Source organism: Micrasema longulum, unplaced genomic scaffold, assembly GCF_059751315.1.
Source record: "Micrasema longulum isolate JH-2025_06_02 unplaced genomic scaffold, ASM5975131v1 h1tg001176l, whole genome shotgun sequence".
Taxonomy (NCBI): domain Eukaryota; kingdom Metazoa; phylum Arthropoda; class Insecta; order Trichoptera; family Brachycentridae; genus Micrasema; species Micrasema longulum.
The window spans coordinates 58,250-72,409 of NW_028278363.1; the positions used below are offsets into that span (position 1 = coordinate 58,250).

The 14,160-nt window shown below is 32.2% G+C and overlaps 2 protein-coding genes across 2 annotated transcripts in view; one reads left to right on the forward strand and one right to left on the reverse strand.

Moving 5' to 3' along the window:
- The window catches only part of LOC148276621 (uncharacterized), a 39,628-nt gene extending 38,939 nt beyond the window's left edge, over nucleotides 1-689 (reverse strand). The window contains 1 exon segment of the mRNA XM_088234010.1: nucleotides 449-689. Within this exon segment, the coding sequence (XP_088090136.1) occupies nucleotides 449-541 (93 nt within the window). The 5' untranslated portion in view covers nucleotides 542-689.
- The window catches only part of LOC148276622 (uncharacterized), a 248,787-nt gene that overhangs the window by 18,420 nt on the left and 216,207 nt on the right, over nucleotides 1-14,160 (forward strand). The window lies entirely within an intron of this gene.

Here is a 14,160-nt window from a genome sequence, read left to right on the forward strand (position 1 = left end):
AATAAATTATTTATCTATATAATAAAATATTATTTGTTTTTAAAAGAAAATATGCGTTAACATTTTACCAAATGATTCACAATTTAATATTTTAATAATAAACAGTAAAAAAAGCAAAATAAACAAAAAAGTGGTAACTTCATACATTATGCCCAAAACACAACAAAATCATTTTCGTGGAGGTTAGGTTTAAATGCAACAAGGTTTTAGCTCATATAACAAACTCTTACAGAAATATAATTAAATATACGTTTGTTCGGATAAAGATGCTATTTTGACCTCCATACGGTGAAATCCCAAAGGCAAATAAAAAAATTGACACGTTTAAAGTTTTGTGAAATCCAGGCTATCAACAGGTGGAAAAAGGCATTAACTTTAAAATGTCTACAGGTTATAACGATAACGAAATTTCGACAGAGATACATTTATAATATGAATCAAATCTTACTCTTTTGATGGCATCTTTCAGTCCGGGTTCAACTCGCCTTATAACTTCTTGAAGTTCTTTTTCTATATCCAATGGTTCAACAATTTCTCCCATTTTTCAGTATGAGCAAACCTTGAATGCACTTGAGAGACACATGTGAGTTTCGAACACAAAACACATAGGAAATTTCACAGTTCACATTTAATGTTATATCAGTCACTAAACATTGTTGAAAGTAGTGAATAATATATAGGTTAGTAGCGATAGATAATTATTACTAGACTCGCAAACGCACGTAATAACTCATTGTTCCTATTTTCCGCGTTATCACTTTCTGTTTGACGTAGCCGTTTGACAGATACAGCTTATATATTTAACCGCTAGGGGCGCTGTCGATAGACCGGTAAATTCGAAACTTATTTGAAACTTCTTCTTGCTTTTAAAATGAAAAACGTATTTATTTCTTTATCTTTATCAACAAACAACAAACCCTTATATGAAATACCTGATATCAAAGTTTCTAAGACTTTATAAAACATTTCATTCAGAAAATGTTTATCGTTTAGTTTTTTCTTTATAAACACAACCAAAAAAATTAGGTACTAAAAATGGGAACAACGTATTAGACGGCCTACGATACTACTAGCGACATCTATTGATTTATTTTTGGGTTGAAGATATGTGTGTACCACTGACTCAATTTTAGGGATATAGGTATTTTATTTTGTTTATTTATTTATTAGGTATTCTTAAAATTTTAGATACAATGTTACACTCACATCATTTCTAAAATCTAAAATCCCCCTGAGCCACTTATTATGGCTTATTAGTGGAGATTTTTGTTCATAATAAGTTAATAATAATCTGACTTAAATTAAAAATCAATGCATTTACAAAGATAAGTCAGAAAGATTAGTCAAAAAGATTTGTGAAAAAACAAGAATAAAAACGTACGGTGCTTTCAAATATTTTAAAAGCTTACGTTAATTTATTTGTTCTTGTTGGTGAACGTAGAAAACATACAAATTTCGTTTGTCTTAGTAGTCGCAGTAGAATATTTTATTTGAAAGCGTTCGGTCATGAACACATAAGAAAATGTTTGTTAAAGATTTATTTATTTAAATCCTCAAGCACAAACAAAAAATACTTCAGTGGACTTATTAATAAAAGCAATATCTTTCAGCCTTCTTAAATGTGTTAAAGAAAAAGAAAAAAACTAACAAATTAAAAATAACTGCTGTTTTTTTAATGGCGAGATAAAGCTTGCACATAAGTCCCGACTTAACGCCGAATTTTCTAATAAGTCAGAACATAAAAATTAAAATTGTGCTCCATGATAAAATTGTGTTTTTATATTTTTTATTTATCTTTTTATTTACTCGGTAAACCACCCAAATTGGAGTGATACATGCCTTAATTTACCAATGTTTTTGTTGTATGGTTGTAAAATTGTTGTAAATTAACGAAAGAAATTAAAATTTTGTGCATTAAAAAAAAAAATCAACCTTATAAAAGGTATATTATTTAAATTAATTTCAACAGAGAGGGAAAACATTTTTGAGAAGGAAATATGGAAGTCTAAGCATTTACAGGGCTTATGACCTGTCATTGGCCTCCCTAGGGAGGAAATCCAGCCAGTCTGCAAGCATTTTGACATAATCAAACACTGTTGAATCACTACCTGGTAAAAGAAGTGTAAAATTGGAAAATTGTTTTCAGGCGTTGCCTAGTAGGTGATTTGGTTCAGCCGGATGAATCTCACCCACGTGATAAAGGTTTCAGCTCTTTTTCTTGACAAAAGTCAACAGATGGAAGAGTTGAGGAAATGTGCATCTTCAAACATGGGCAGAATGGTGAATGTTACACAGTGTGTAAAGTGGCCACTTAAACCAGCCAATGACAGGGCATAAGCCCTGTAAATGCCTAGACTTCCATATTCCCTTCTCAAAAATGTTTTCCCTCTCTGTTGAAAAAAATTTAAAAATGAACAACTCCCTAGGGAGGAAATCCAGCCAGTCTGCAAGCATTTGGACCTAATCAAACATTGTTAAAGGTATATTATCTTATATAAATTTAAGGACGAGGAAAGTGTGACCTATGGGAAATGAGTTGAGAAGGAGACAGAAAGAGGAAACAGGAAAGAGAATAAATAAAAAATATTCAATAAAATGACGGGAGATTAGGTTTCTTAGGATATAACATTATGTTTTAGGCGTTTCTAAATGTAGTCAGAGAAGGTGTATTTTTTCCATGAAGATGTAGCTCATTCCAAATGTTGGCACCATGACCAGAAAGCAGATTTGAATGGAACAGTGCGTTCAAATTTCTAACAGCCCATATGAAGCGGAAATGTCTAAAAAGATTTACAAAATATTTATTCAAGTATGAGGAAGTTCAGTGGATTTATTTTTGTTTTTTTTTATTTGTTAATGGAGTATTAAACTAAACCAATTGAAAAAAATAAATTATACATCGTATTATCAGCGCTAAGATTTTTTAAAGTTTTGTATTTCTGAAATAACTCCGCGAGTGACGTCAGAGGTTCTTTTTCGCTTATTCTCATTCAGTTCTTCCCATTGGTCCATCCATGGCAAGCAAATCGTAAATCTTCCATAGCTCTCACATTATACGAACCAGTGACGTCATTCAAAGTAGTCCGTTTTTATTGAAATGTTTTTTATTATTTTTTCGTTTATTTTCAGGAAACTTTGAGATACAATTTAATGTTCCAATTTTTACCGCGCGCAAGAAAAAAATTATTGTATCCAATTTCCCGTAGCGCTGAAGTTCCTCATCCATATAGCTTGGACATTAGAATGAAGCGGGTTTCATGTGATTCTTTAATTTTGATTTGACTTATTTTACATTTTCAATACTTTTTATTTCTAAATTTAATTGATTTAAATTATTTTTTCCGAGAAAGAATAGTAATTTTATGTTGCACTAATAAAAACTTGCGAGTAATAAGAGAACGGATGCAGCAAACTCCGAAGACAACTGTCATCAAGCGGAGGCGATACGGTTGGCTTAGCCATGTGCTGCGGATGCCTCCTGAGAGCCTTAACCACGCTTGCCTACTTTACAAGACATCAAGTTCTCGACGTCCTGGACGTCCATTGCTGACTGTTCGTCGGCAGTTCGTGTCAGAACTACGGGACACAAACCTGACTTAGGAGGAGGCACAGTAGCATGCTTGGAGGATCTTTGTGGACACCATGTGCTCCAACTAGGGAGCGGACATGGAATAATAATAATAAATAATAAGTTTTGCACCTAGGCACACTTTAATCAAATATTTTTTTTTCTTAATTTTGATAAAATGGTGACTTTTTTATCTTAAATAACTTATATCATAGATTCTTTTTGAAAAAATATATTCAACTGTATTTATACTAATAAAATTAAATGGGTAGATTCTAGGCATTTTAATTATGATTTTAATAATGTTTATTTTTGTAAAATTAACAAAGGATTTAAATTTGATTTATAGTATCCTCCCCATCCCACAATTCCATACTGTAAATCGATTGAAGATATATGTACTCGTATATGCATGTGAAATTGTATCGACTAATACGACTTGCATATTTTCTTATCTAAAGTACTCTCCATCCATGTTGTCATTTGTTAATGATTGTGATAAATATTATGTTACAATTTAATTAAAAAGCAGTCCACACATTTTTCTCGTGATTGCTGTTAAATTATATAGCAAAATTATTATATTTATATCGCGCTCATTTAACCCGGAAGATTTTGCATGTCGATAAGGGTATACTAACGCGGGTAAATTTTCCTAATATTCCAACTCTTATCGGCCGAATCAACAGAGTTACATAAACAAATTTTATTTTCCGGTTCATATATTTTGAGTCTCCCTTTTGCAGGTTTTGCTGGAATAAAAATTGGTTCCTAAGTAACTTTGCGTAGAATTTTGGTGCAGAATATTTTTTTTTTATTCACAAAATATTAATTTAACTTTTATTGCGACACAAGTCCCAACTGCATAGAACCAAAGTTCTGTGTTGAGTTGGGACGAATATTTGTATGATACTTTAACAATCAATATCATCATGTATACTACATAGAACAAAACCATCATTTAAAAATACATGGCATATCAATATATTTACATGGCATAAGAACAAGCAATAAAAAAATATAAAAAATCCAACTCAAATATTTGAAAAACACAGCATAATGAGGAAGTTCAGTGATATTTTATTATATTTTGTTTTTCAAAGACTTTCAAACCATGACGAAATTTAAATAATATTTATTACTTTGTATGGTATCATCATATCAGCGCTACTATTTTTCAAAGTTTTGTAATTTTAAAATTACTCCTCCTGTGACGTCTCAAGTTTTCTACGGTGGCTTGTCCTGATTGATGGAATGGCTTCCCGGCAATCGGAAATGTATCACAAATCACAACACTCTGCTATTGGTTGATTTCAGAGAACTAGTAACGTCGTTCGAAGTAGTTCATTTTTATGAAAATAATTTTCATACATTTTCGAGAAACTTCGCCATACAATTAAATGCTCTCAAACTAGATTTCTTTTTAAATATACATTTTTATGTATCGTATTATCATCGCCATGTTTTTATTGCGTTTCGTAATTACTCCGCCCGTGACATCACAGGTTCTTGTCGGTAAGTTCTGTTGACATTTAAAAGTAAAACCCCGTTGCGTAAAAATAAAATAAACGCTGAAAAAAATGGTTGCCATAAACCGGAAATCTATCCTAACACAAAAACGCTGTGATTGATTGATTTGTCTAAAATATTTGTGACGGAGTTCAAATTAGATCGTTTTTTATTAAAACCATTTTTATAATTTTTTTTACACAGTTTCGAGAAACTTCGTGGTACAATTAAATGCTCTAATTTTACCGTGAATTAGAAAAAAAATAATTGTATCAAATTTTTGGTGACCTTAAACTTCCTCATTCGCCAACAGCAAACGATTATAGAACGGTATAGCGAATGTTTACGTACTAAATACGCGTTATAGCCCGCTGTAAATGTGTTCAGAATACCAGCCTTGATATAACATATTCGAATAATATTTTTTGTACACGTGAATCAAGGCAGGTATTTTTATAATATTGTGTATTCAATACGGCACTTGAGAGATCATTAAATTTTCCTAAGGCGTTCAGTGGATGTTGTTAAGTAACAAAAGCAATTTGAACTTTGTTTACATGATTAAACACTGTATGGGTATCACTTTCCCTTATCAAGTTGATAACGAGCGCACGAGCAACGAACCTATTTTCCGATACAAAAAACGATTTATTTTTTTATAAAACATTATGAGTTGGACGCAGTGGCGTGAGTTCTATAAAGGCACATAAGCAGTGCCTACCCTTATAGAATTACATTAAAACAATAACAAAACATAACCTAAAATACATCAGTAAATATTTGTAAAATTTAAAAACTTTAGATATAATTCGGTTAAGTACTGTATCGTACCGATCGGCGCGCCATAGGCCAGGGTTTGCTAAGACTAAAGAGAATGCCTTGAGAATTAGAACGAAGAGGTAAACCATGAACTGATAAGCGTTGAAATTTTTCACGCAGGTATATAGGAGCGTTAGGACTATGAAGTGGGTACTACTTGGGTGTGAACATGCAAAATATAGCGATTCAAACATAATACTCAGAGTCCCGATACAGGCATCTACTAAAAAAATATTCCACAAATCACAACTTATGACACCAAAACCATTATACGCTAAAAAAATACTCACAAATTCAAAAAATACTCTTATTTAAATGAAAAACAAAACCCCTACAATAAATCACATACAAATAATATAATCACTAGATCCTTAACAAAAAGACAACTTAAACAAATACAAACTAATACCACTTTCAGACAAAGGGATTTTGAGTATTATCCAATTAAAATATATAACCTACTTCCACTATCTATTAAAACAATTAGTAACGAGAAAATGTTCAAAAAGACCATAAAAAATGGACAGGAGCTACGTACAAGTAAAATGGATTGTCTCATTCGCCCAAACCAATATTGAATCAACTGCTCCACGAGTGTATAGCTTCAGTTAGGTTTTTGTTCTTTCATTGTGCGTTTTGTAATATAAATAATATAGATGTTCATTGATTAATTATAAACATAAATACGCAGTGTTTAAAGCCGTATGAACATTTTGTTAATTATCTCTGTTTATTAAGTTAGTCTTCTTTGTTTATTCTCAATTGTAAAAATATTATTAAAAAAAAAGTATATTGCTAAGTGTCCTCGGCATGGATAACCCCAGGAGGTCACATTATTTTTCTATTATTAATTTACACAATTCTTATGATTATCTTACTAAACTCAATCTTTATTGTTACATAAATTGATTTTACACACTTATTTTATATAATTTACGAAAGATGGTGGAGTTCTATAATTGAGGATATATATAAAGAACGTTAGTAATGCTTACTTAAAACATGTATGTATTTTATGTATCTTTGTTGAACTTCCAAATAAATAAATTTAAAAAATAAAAAAATAGTTTGTAAGAGAAAAAATATTAATAAATAAATAAACTTACGTGACGAATGGAGGAAACTGTTCGGTAAGATCAATTTCTTAGGTATATTATATTATATAAAACGTACTTTTTTTTCTACTGCCTACCCTACTTAAAAACTATGTGCACGCGACTGAGTTGGAGGTGTGGAACCGCAAAGTTGAATAAGCTTTATAAAATTATAAATTAATAAGGGATTTTTAATGCGGGGGTCATCGATCGTTTTAAAGCATCGCTCTCAGCAAAGGGATTGATACCACACACTTATATTAAAACTTATTTTTAAATACATTCAAAATTGGTAAATGTCTTATCACAAATCAGAGTTGGCTATAGGTATTTTTGTATCAAAATATAGAGCACCCTAACGAAAACGTCGCTATAGAAATGGTCATAATGTATTATTGTTATGGAGTACGTGCAAAATTTTCAAAAAAGACAAAAACGGGTTAAAATAATTACCAATGGTCGGTTAAATAGGTCCGAAGGGCTGATAAACTGAGGCCCGGAGGGCCGGAGACTCAGAGAGCCGATCAACTGCGGTTCAAAGGCTCAAATTCCCTAGCATGTAACAGTTACACGCAAACGTTATATGATTTTTATATTTTATTTGTTCCTCCTCGTAGTGAATAATCAACGCGTTTGCCCACCATGCAAGAGGTCTCAGGTTCGATTTCCGGTATGGTTGACATGAGATATTACAGTGGAAAGTTTACATTTTTATTCAATATTTTCTACAAATTAAAATTAAGTTTTCTGTACGAAAAGCAAAATATGCATACCATTTTTTATTCCAAACATGTTCAATCATAGGTTATTGACGAAGATATTTTAAACCTTCATGCAAAAATTATGATTTTCGTACACAAATATCGGTTATTCTTTATAGACAGTCGAAGGTAACTCCTTTAACTTCCCATTGTAATCGGAGCCCTGAAGTGCAAAACTAATGATCTTACCTTCATGTAGCAAAAATGATTAAGATACGCTGCGATTGGTATGCCAATGCAGTGCCCTGTGCACCATTAGGTGCGGAAAGATAATGACAATGACCATGAAGACGATTATATATTAATTTCAGTTTTGAAATTTTCTTTTTGTTTTAAGAAAGTAGTAATACTTTAGGTCCAATGAACACGGACATGCAGATGCGGTAACCATATAAGTACTGCCTAAAACATAACTTATTTAATAGAACATATTTTTAACCCTTGTGTGGCTGTGATGTCACACTAGTCGACAAAGGACACAAGACTTGATATATCTCTCTTATTTTAAAAAAAGGTGAATTTATATTTTTTGTAATCCTCAAATGGTTATTTTCACACTCGATTTGGAAAGTTACATTTGTATAACTATGCTAAATGTTAATACAAAAAATATTTATCCTTGCAACGCGGAGAATGAATGTCTGCTAATTCAGCAACACATCTATACAGATACCTTATACAAGGAAGAGCACGAAGATATAAGTCATATCAAGCAAGACAGAGACGCTGTTCTGCGGCAGGTGTCGTCTTAAACAGATTTAGTCATCAGTCGGTTGATGACAATGATGGGGGACGCACGCGCGTAACATGAGCGGCGTATTTGTGATTTTTAATTTATTTTGCTATAACAGGGCTAAATTATATGTTTTTTTGCTTTAATTATGGAAAAGGAATTATTAAGCAGTATGTCTCCATGTTTTTAATTTTTTTCAAATGTCTGAACTTTAGAAAATACCGTCTTTTACTGGTAGTAACACGATGTTACATCACCGTGCGCAAAGGGATTATTTACCACAGTATTTTAAGAGTTAAGACAAATATTTGTACTATCCTCTAAACTAAGGTAACTTTACGGTGAGTTCTAAGTGTTCTTGTTAGAGTTGGCTATGCATTATTAGCTGTTTTTCTGGAATGAAAAATATCATTTTCATTATTATACCGAAGAACGCGAGATAAGTTCAATTTTATTAATGCCATCTCGCTACGACTAACCGTTAAAGTTTTTACCTTGTATCGGAAAAAATGGCTCCGTAATAGTGCGGTTCATCTTGAAATCGCATCATAAATGTTGATTTTAAATTTGACGTCGCTACGATTTACTGTTGAAGCGTTCGTTTTTTAATCAAAATTAATAAATAATACCGTAAAAATTAAGCTTGAAAACGGCACGGTTGATATATGTATATTGCACTTTAAATGTTGTTTCTAAAATATTTTGTATCTTTAGGAAAACCGTTTCGGAGGAGTTCTTGTGACGAATAAACAACTACACACGTATTTTTAGTTTGATAATACATTCTGAATATGTGAATAATAGGTATTAGAGTTAGCAAGTTCAGCGCAGTTCAAGAATATGTACTTACTGGACACAATAGCACCAGCGATGCTTTTCTTATTTTGTCGTATGATGGCTGCGGTTAAATCAATATTCTTCAAGCCAGTTGAAGTGAAAGTTTTGTGTGTAGGCACGGGGAGAACTTTATCAAATATTCAGCCGCTGGAAACTGTCCTGAAAATCTAACTTTATTAAGTTATGCGAAAATGTTTGGTGACTTTGGCTTGAGAAATAGACAGCGTATGTGATTCTGAAACCTTATTTATACCTTTATTTATCTTAACCTACCTGCCAGCACATATTTAAATCCCATATCCGCACATAATGATGCATATGGCACTGTATTGGTTTACTTATCACATATCGTATCTTGATAAAAAAAGGTTACATTAATAATAATACTAATAATACATTTTCATTCTAGTAAAATAGCTACAAAGTGCAGAGCCAATTCAATCATATAAAACAAAATTATCTTATAAATTTTACATGTGAAGCACTAATTTATTTTATTTTATACCCCTTGGCGGTTTAAGCGTAGCCCGCCATCGCTCGAACAGTGGTGAATGGATCCACCCTGGAGTGGCTTGGAGAAGCGAGTTGTTGGAGCTTTTCAGGCGTTCCCCTAGGCTCCAGGCTCTTTGGTGAAGTAGGGCAGCGAAGGTGTTTACCCGTCTAGCTGTAAACATTTCCGAGGCACTGCAGTACCAAGGCCGTCCAAATAATTGACTGTATGCATTATAATAGGTGACCTTTAACTTATTCCATGCTGCTTGCGTATAATTGTCCCAGAGTTCCACTGTATACATGAACGTCAAATACTATGTAAATAATTTTTTTTCACTTTATCACTGCACTGAAAGAAGCGTCTTGCTAGACAAGATAATTAGTCTTACGCCCAGGGACTAAGACGTGCAGTATAAAAATTTTAAATCAATATTTCATGTCAACCATGTCAGAATTCGAATCTGAGACCTCTTGCATAGGAGTATCACGAGGTTGGCTATTTATAAATCATCCTCATAATTTCCGTATCCACACCTACAGGGCACTGCATTACATATTATGTAAGGCGATCGGTTTTAAGGTTAAAAACCTAAGTGATTTCCAGGTTGAAAACCACTATTAAATTTTAATACTTCACGTCATTCTTGCCAGCAATTGAACCCGGGACCTTAAGAATGATAGACGTATGTGTCGGGGGTGAACCGTGTATAGAAGCGATTATGCGCAGCTTACCATTATACACTATCCATTATAATGTTTTACAATTATAATGTATTTTTCAATAAAGCGCGCCCAGCGCCAACAATGAGCCTAGGGACTTGCCGATTACTCCAGTTTATTTCTTTATACAAATAAGTGTAATATATTTTGAACATTTTAAACCCAGTGGCGGGATTTTTCTCCTCGAGTAAACTTGCAGATAACACAAATTCTTTGAAGATTCTCGATTTAGAAAACAGTATTTCAAACATTATTTCTTAAGAACTATTTTTCTTTGAAATGATACTTTTAACATACGACTCGCGCGGCCGTTTTTGGCATTATTCATTTCTAGAACAAATCGGCCAGTTGACATTTCAATCGTGATGAGAATACCTAATACTGACGGAATTCATTGTGCTAGTTATGTGTTAAATAATTATATTATAATATAGCTACCCGCCAACGACCATACCACGTTGAACACACCGGTTCTCGTCCGATCACCGAAGTTAAGTTAATATAGCTACACAATATAATATATCACGGAGTTACGTCGTTTGAGTTGATTTCATAGATGAGAGTTGTTATATCACACAGAACCACAGAAAAAAATAGCAATTTATGGTAAATATCAATTACGTTATATTATATACCTACTATGTAGGTACACATAAATGATATTTTTTTATAGCTTACCTGTGAATAAAATTATCGTTCGCCAGTGTATATGCCTACTACTAACCATTTACTCGAAATCACTCGTGCAGGATTCTGGTTTTATTTCCTATACAGAAATGTTTTCTTCATTCGTCTGGACATGAAATAAAATAATTTATATCAATACTAGTTTATTACCCTACTTTATCTATAAATCTACTTGTTTTAGCTTTAAAAAAGTAAAAAATCGGATAGTTGAACTAGAAATTACATGGGAATCGTCAAGTCCAGTATGTCAATGAACCGTTGACCTATAAATATGCATGACTGATCATCGTACATTTATGTAACAAAAAACAATCAAAATACGCTGCAGATGATATACTAATATAAAAATAATCGTAAAATAATGAAAGTGTGGGATACGAACGAACTTTAGCGAAACGAAGGCGCGACATGCTAAACATAACTACAGGTTATTTCGGGAAAAGTTTTGAACGTCTGAAAACTTGACATTTCCAAAGAACGATTTACCGATTTATTTACTCACGGACTGAGTGCAAATAGTGCAATGGTTTCTTGTATGTTCCAAAAGCTTCTGAATATTTAAACATTCCGAATCAAAGCACAATGGGATTCGTAAACCTTAATTATTTAAAGCATAACTGCGCTTGATTCAATCTGAAGGTCAATAAAAGCGCTCGAAGAACAACGTGCACATAAAATGAGCTCACTAAATATAAAATCACAGCATTTCAGAAGATGATATTAATGTACCGGTTTGATCAATGGATATATTAAATATATTTTATTAATTACACAGTACATTCTTACATTCATCCACACCCAATGATGTTTAAGGCATTATGCTGAATTTCTGCATGTATAATATGATAAAAAGGTATAAATTTGTTGAAACTGAGAGGGAAAACATTTTTGAGAATGGAATATGGAAGTCTAGGCAATTACAGGGTTTACGACCTGCCATTGGCTGGTTTAAGTGGGCACTTTACACACTGTGTAACATTCACCATTCTGTCTATGTTTGAACATCTACATTTCCTGAATTCTCCCATCTGTTGACTTTTGTGAAGAAAAAGATCTGAAATCTTTATCATGGGGGTGAGATTCATCCTGCTGAACCAATGCACTTACTAGGCAACGCCTGAAAACTATTTTTCAATTTTTATACTTCTCCTTTTACCAGTTATTTAATTCAACAATTTTTTGAGTATGTTGAAATCTTTGCAGACTGGCTGGATTTTCTCCCTAGGTTTCTCTCTCTGTTTTCTCAAAAGCAGATTTTTTTCCCTCGAAGGACGTATAACTTTTACCATTAAATTTTAATTTTGGTGTTTATTTTTAAATTTGAAAAAAGCTGGCACACCTTATGTTAACTTATGTATACATTAAAAACCTCTTCATAAAAGCAATGTTTTGAGTATGTCCAAATGTTTGCACACTGGCTAAATTTCCTCCCTAGGAATTTATTTAGATCTGAATTTGTTGCAACAGAGAGGGAAACCATTTTTGAGAAGGGTATATGGAAGTCTAGGCATATTTTATAATTTGTTTTTTATAGATCATAATATTTACATATGGTAGCTAAATTGCCAATCTTCGAGCAGGTACAAAGCGCACGGACGAGTGGAATTCTAGCAACTTGAAATGATATCAATAAATTTACAAAAAATAAACGTAAACAATGAGCATAGTAGTAAATTTGTGAAATGTTCATGCCAAGAAGTAAGCAATGAAAAACTCAATAAATAAATCACTGTTTTAACATTATGGTTAACAATATAGAGATAGATTTCTAAAAAGTAGTTTTTGTTTATTTAAGGTAGATACTGCCGCCATGTGGCCAACTGACTGCTAGATAATTCCTGGAAGATGGTTGATGCCAAATAACTTGTAAAGCAGAAAATTTTCTTGAGAACGACGTATGTATAACTTTTCAATTTTTAAAAAAAATTTGGTGCTCATTTTTAAGTTTGTTAAAATTGGACACAACTTATGCCAACATCAATAGTAAAAAGTTCAAAATTCTATAACACGTACTGAACATAAAAGCTGGTATTTGAATTTATAAAAGTAGCTTAATGTTAGAAAATTTATAGCCAAAAATAACAAAATTGCCGAAGGTAGAACATCACGAGTTTGGATAAAAAAAATACATGAAATATTTAAAATTCTAATTTAAACACGTAATTGTAAACGCCTGTTTTTCTCATTTATTTGTTTATAAATTTGTAATAAATGTTTATAAAATGTTTATAAATTTGTTTAGCCTTTTTTTCTTCCTGGATTAATACACAGTTTATAATTAATCTGTCAATATTCGTGTATTTGGGTATTGACAGACAAATTAGTAAAGGTGGGTTTTAGAGTGATAGCCGAATTTTCAAGATTAAGATTAAGATCCAGGGCAAAAATGACGGAGCCCGCACACGCCTCGCGGCTTGTTCGCGACTTTTTGTCAAAAAGCCAGACGGCATTTTTGTATTTTTTTTTGCACTGCAATAGGCCAGAAAGCCCAATAAGGAAATACCAATAAAAACATGTGAAATCAATTAAGTAAAATGGTTTATACTCATAATATTAGAAATCAAACACTGATTTCAGTTTACTGAACACTTTATTTTATTTTTACAAATGTAAAAACATAAATTTCGTGACAATTGTTTTGCCTTGTTGGGGCATTTTCAAACGAATGTGAAGATTCGATGGATTGAATGTCCTTATATAGTTATATAATTCCAGGTACTTAAGTAGAAAATAAAAATAATCTTATGAACATGTACATTTATCATAATTGAGGGACAAACCAGTGGTTAAGGGCGAGGTTAAGTGTTTAATATGTAATGGGGAATTTAGGTATTTATATTTGAATTTCGGGAAAAATATATTTATATTTTTTCTTAGTTTGGTTTTTTTTTTTTTATATATAGGATTTGCTTTATTATTTACCTTGCTTATAATATACAA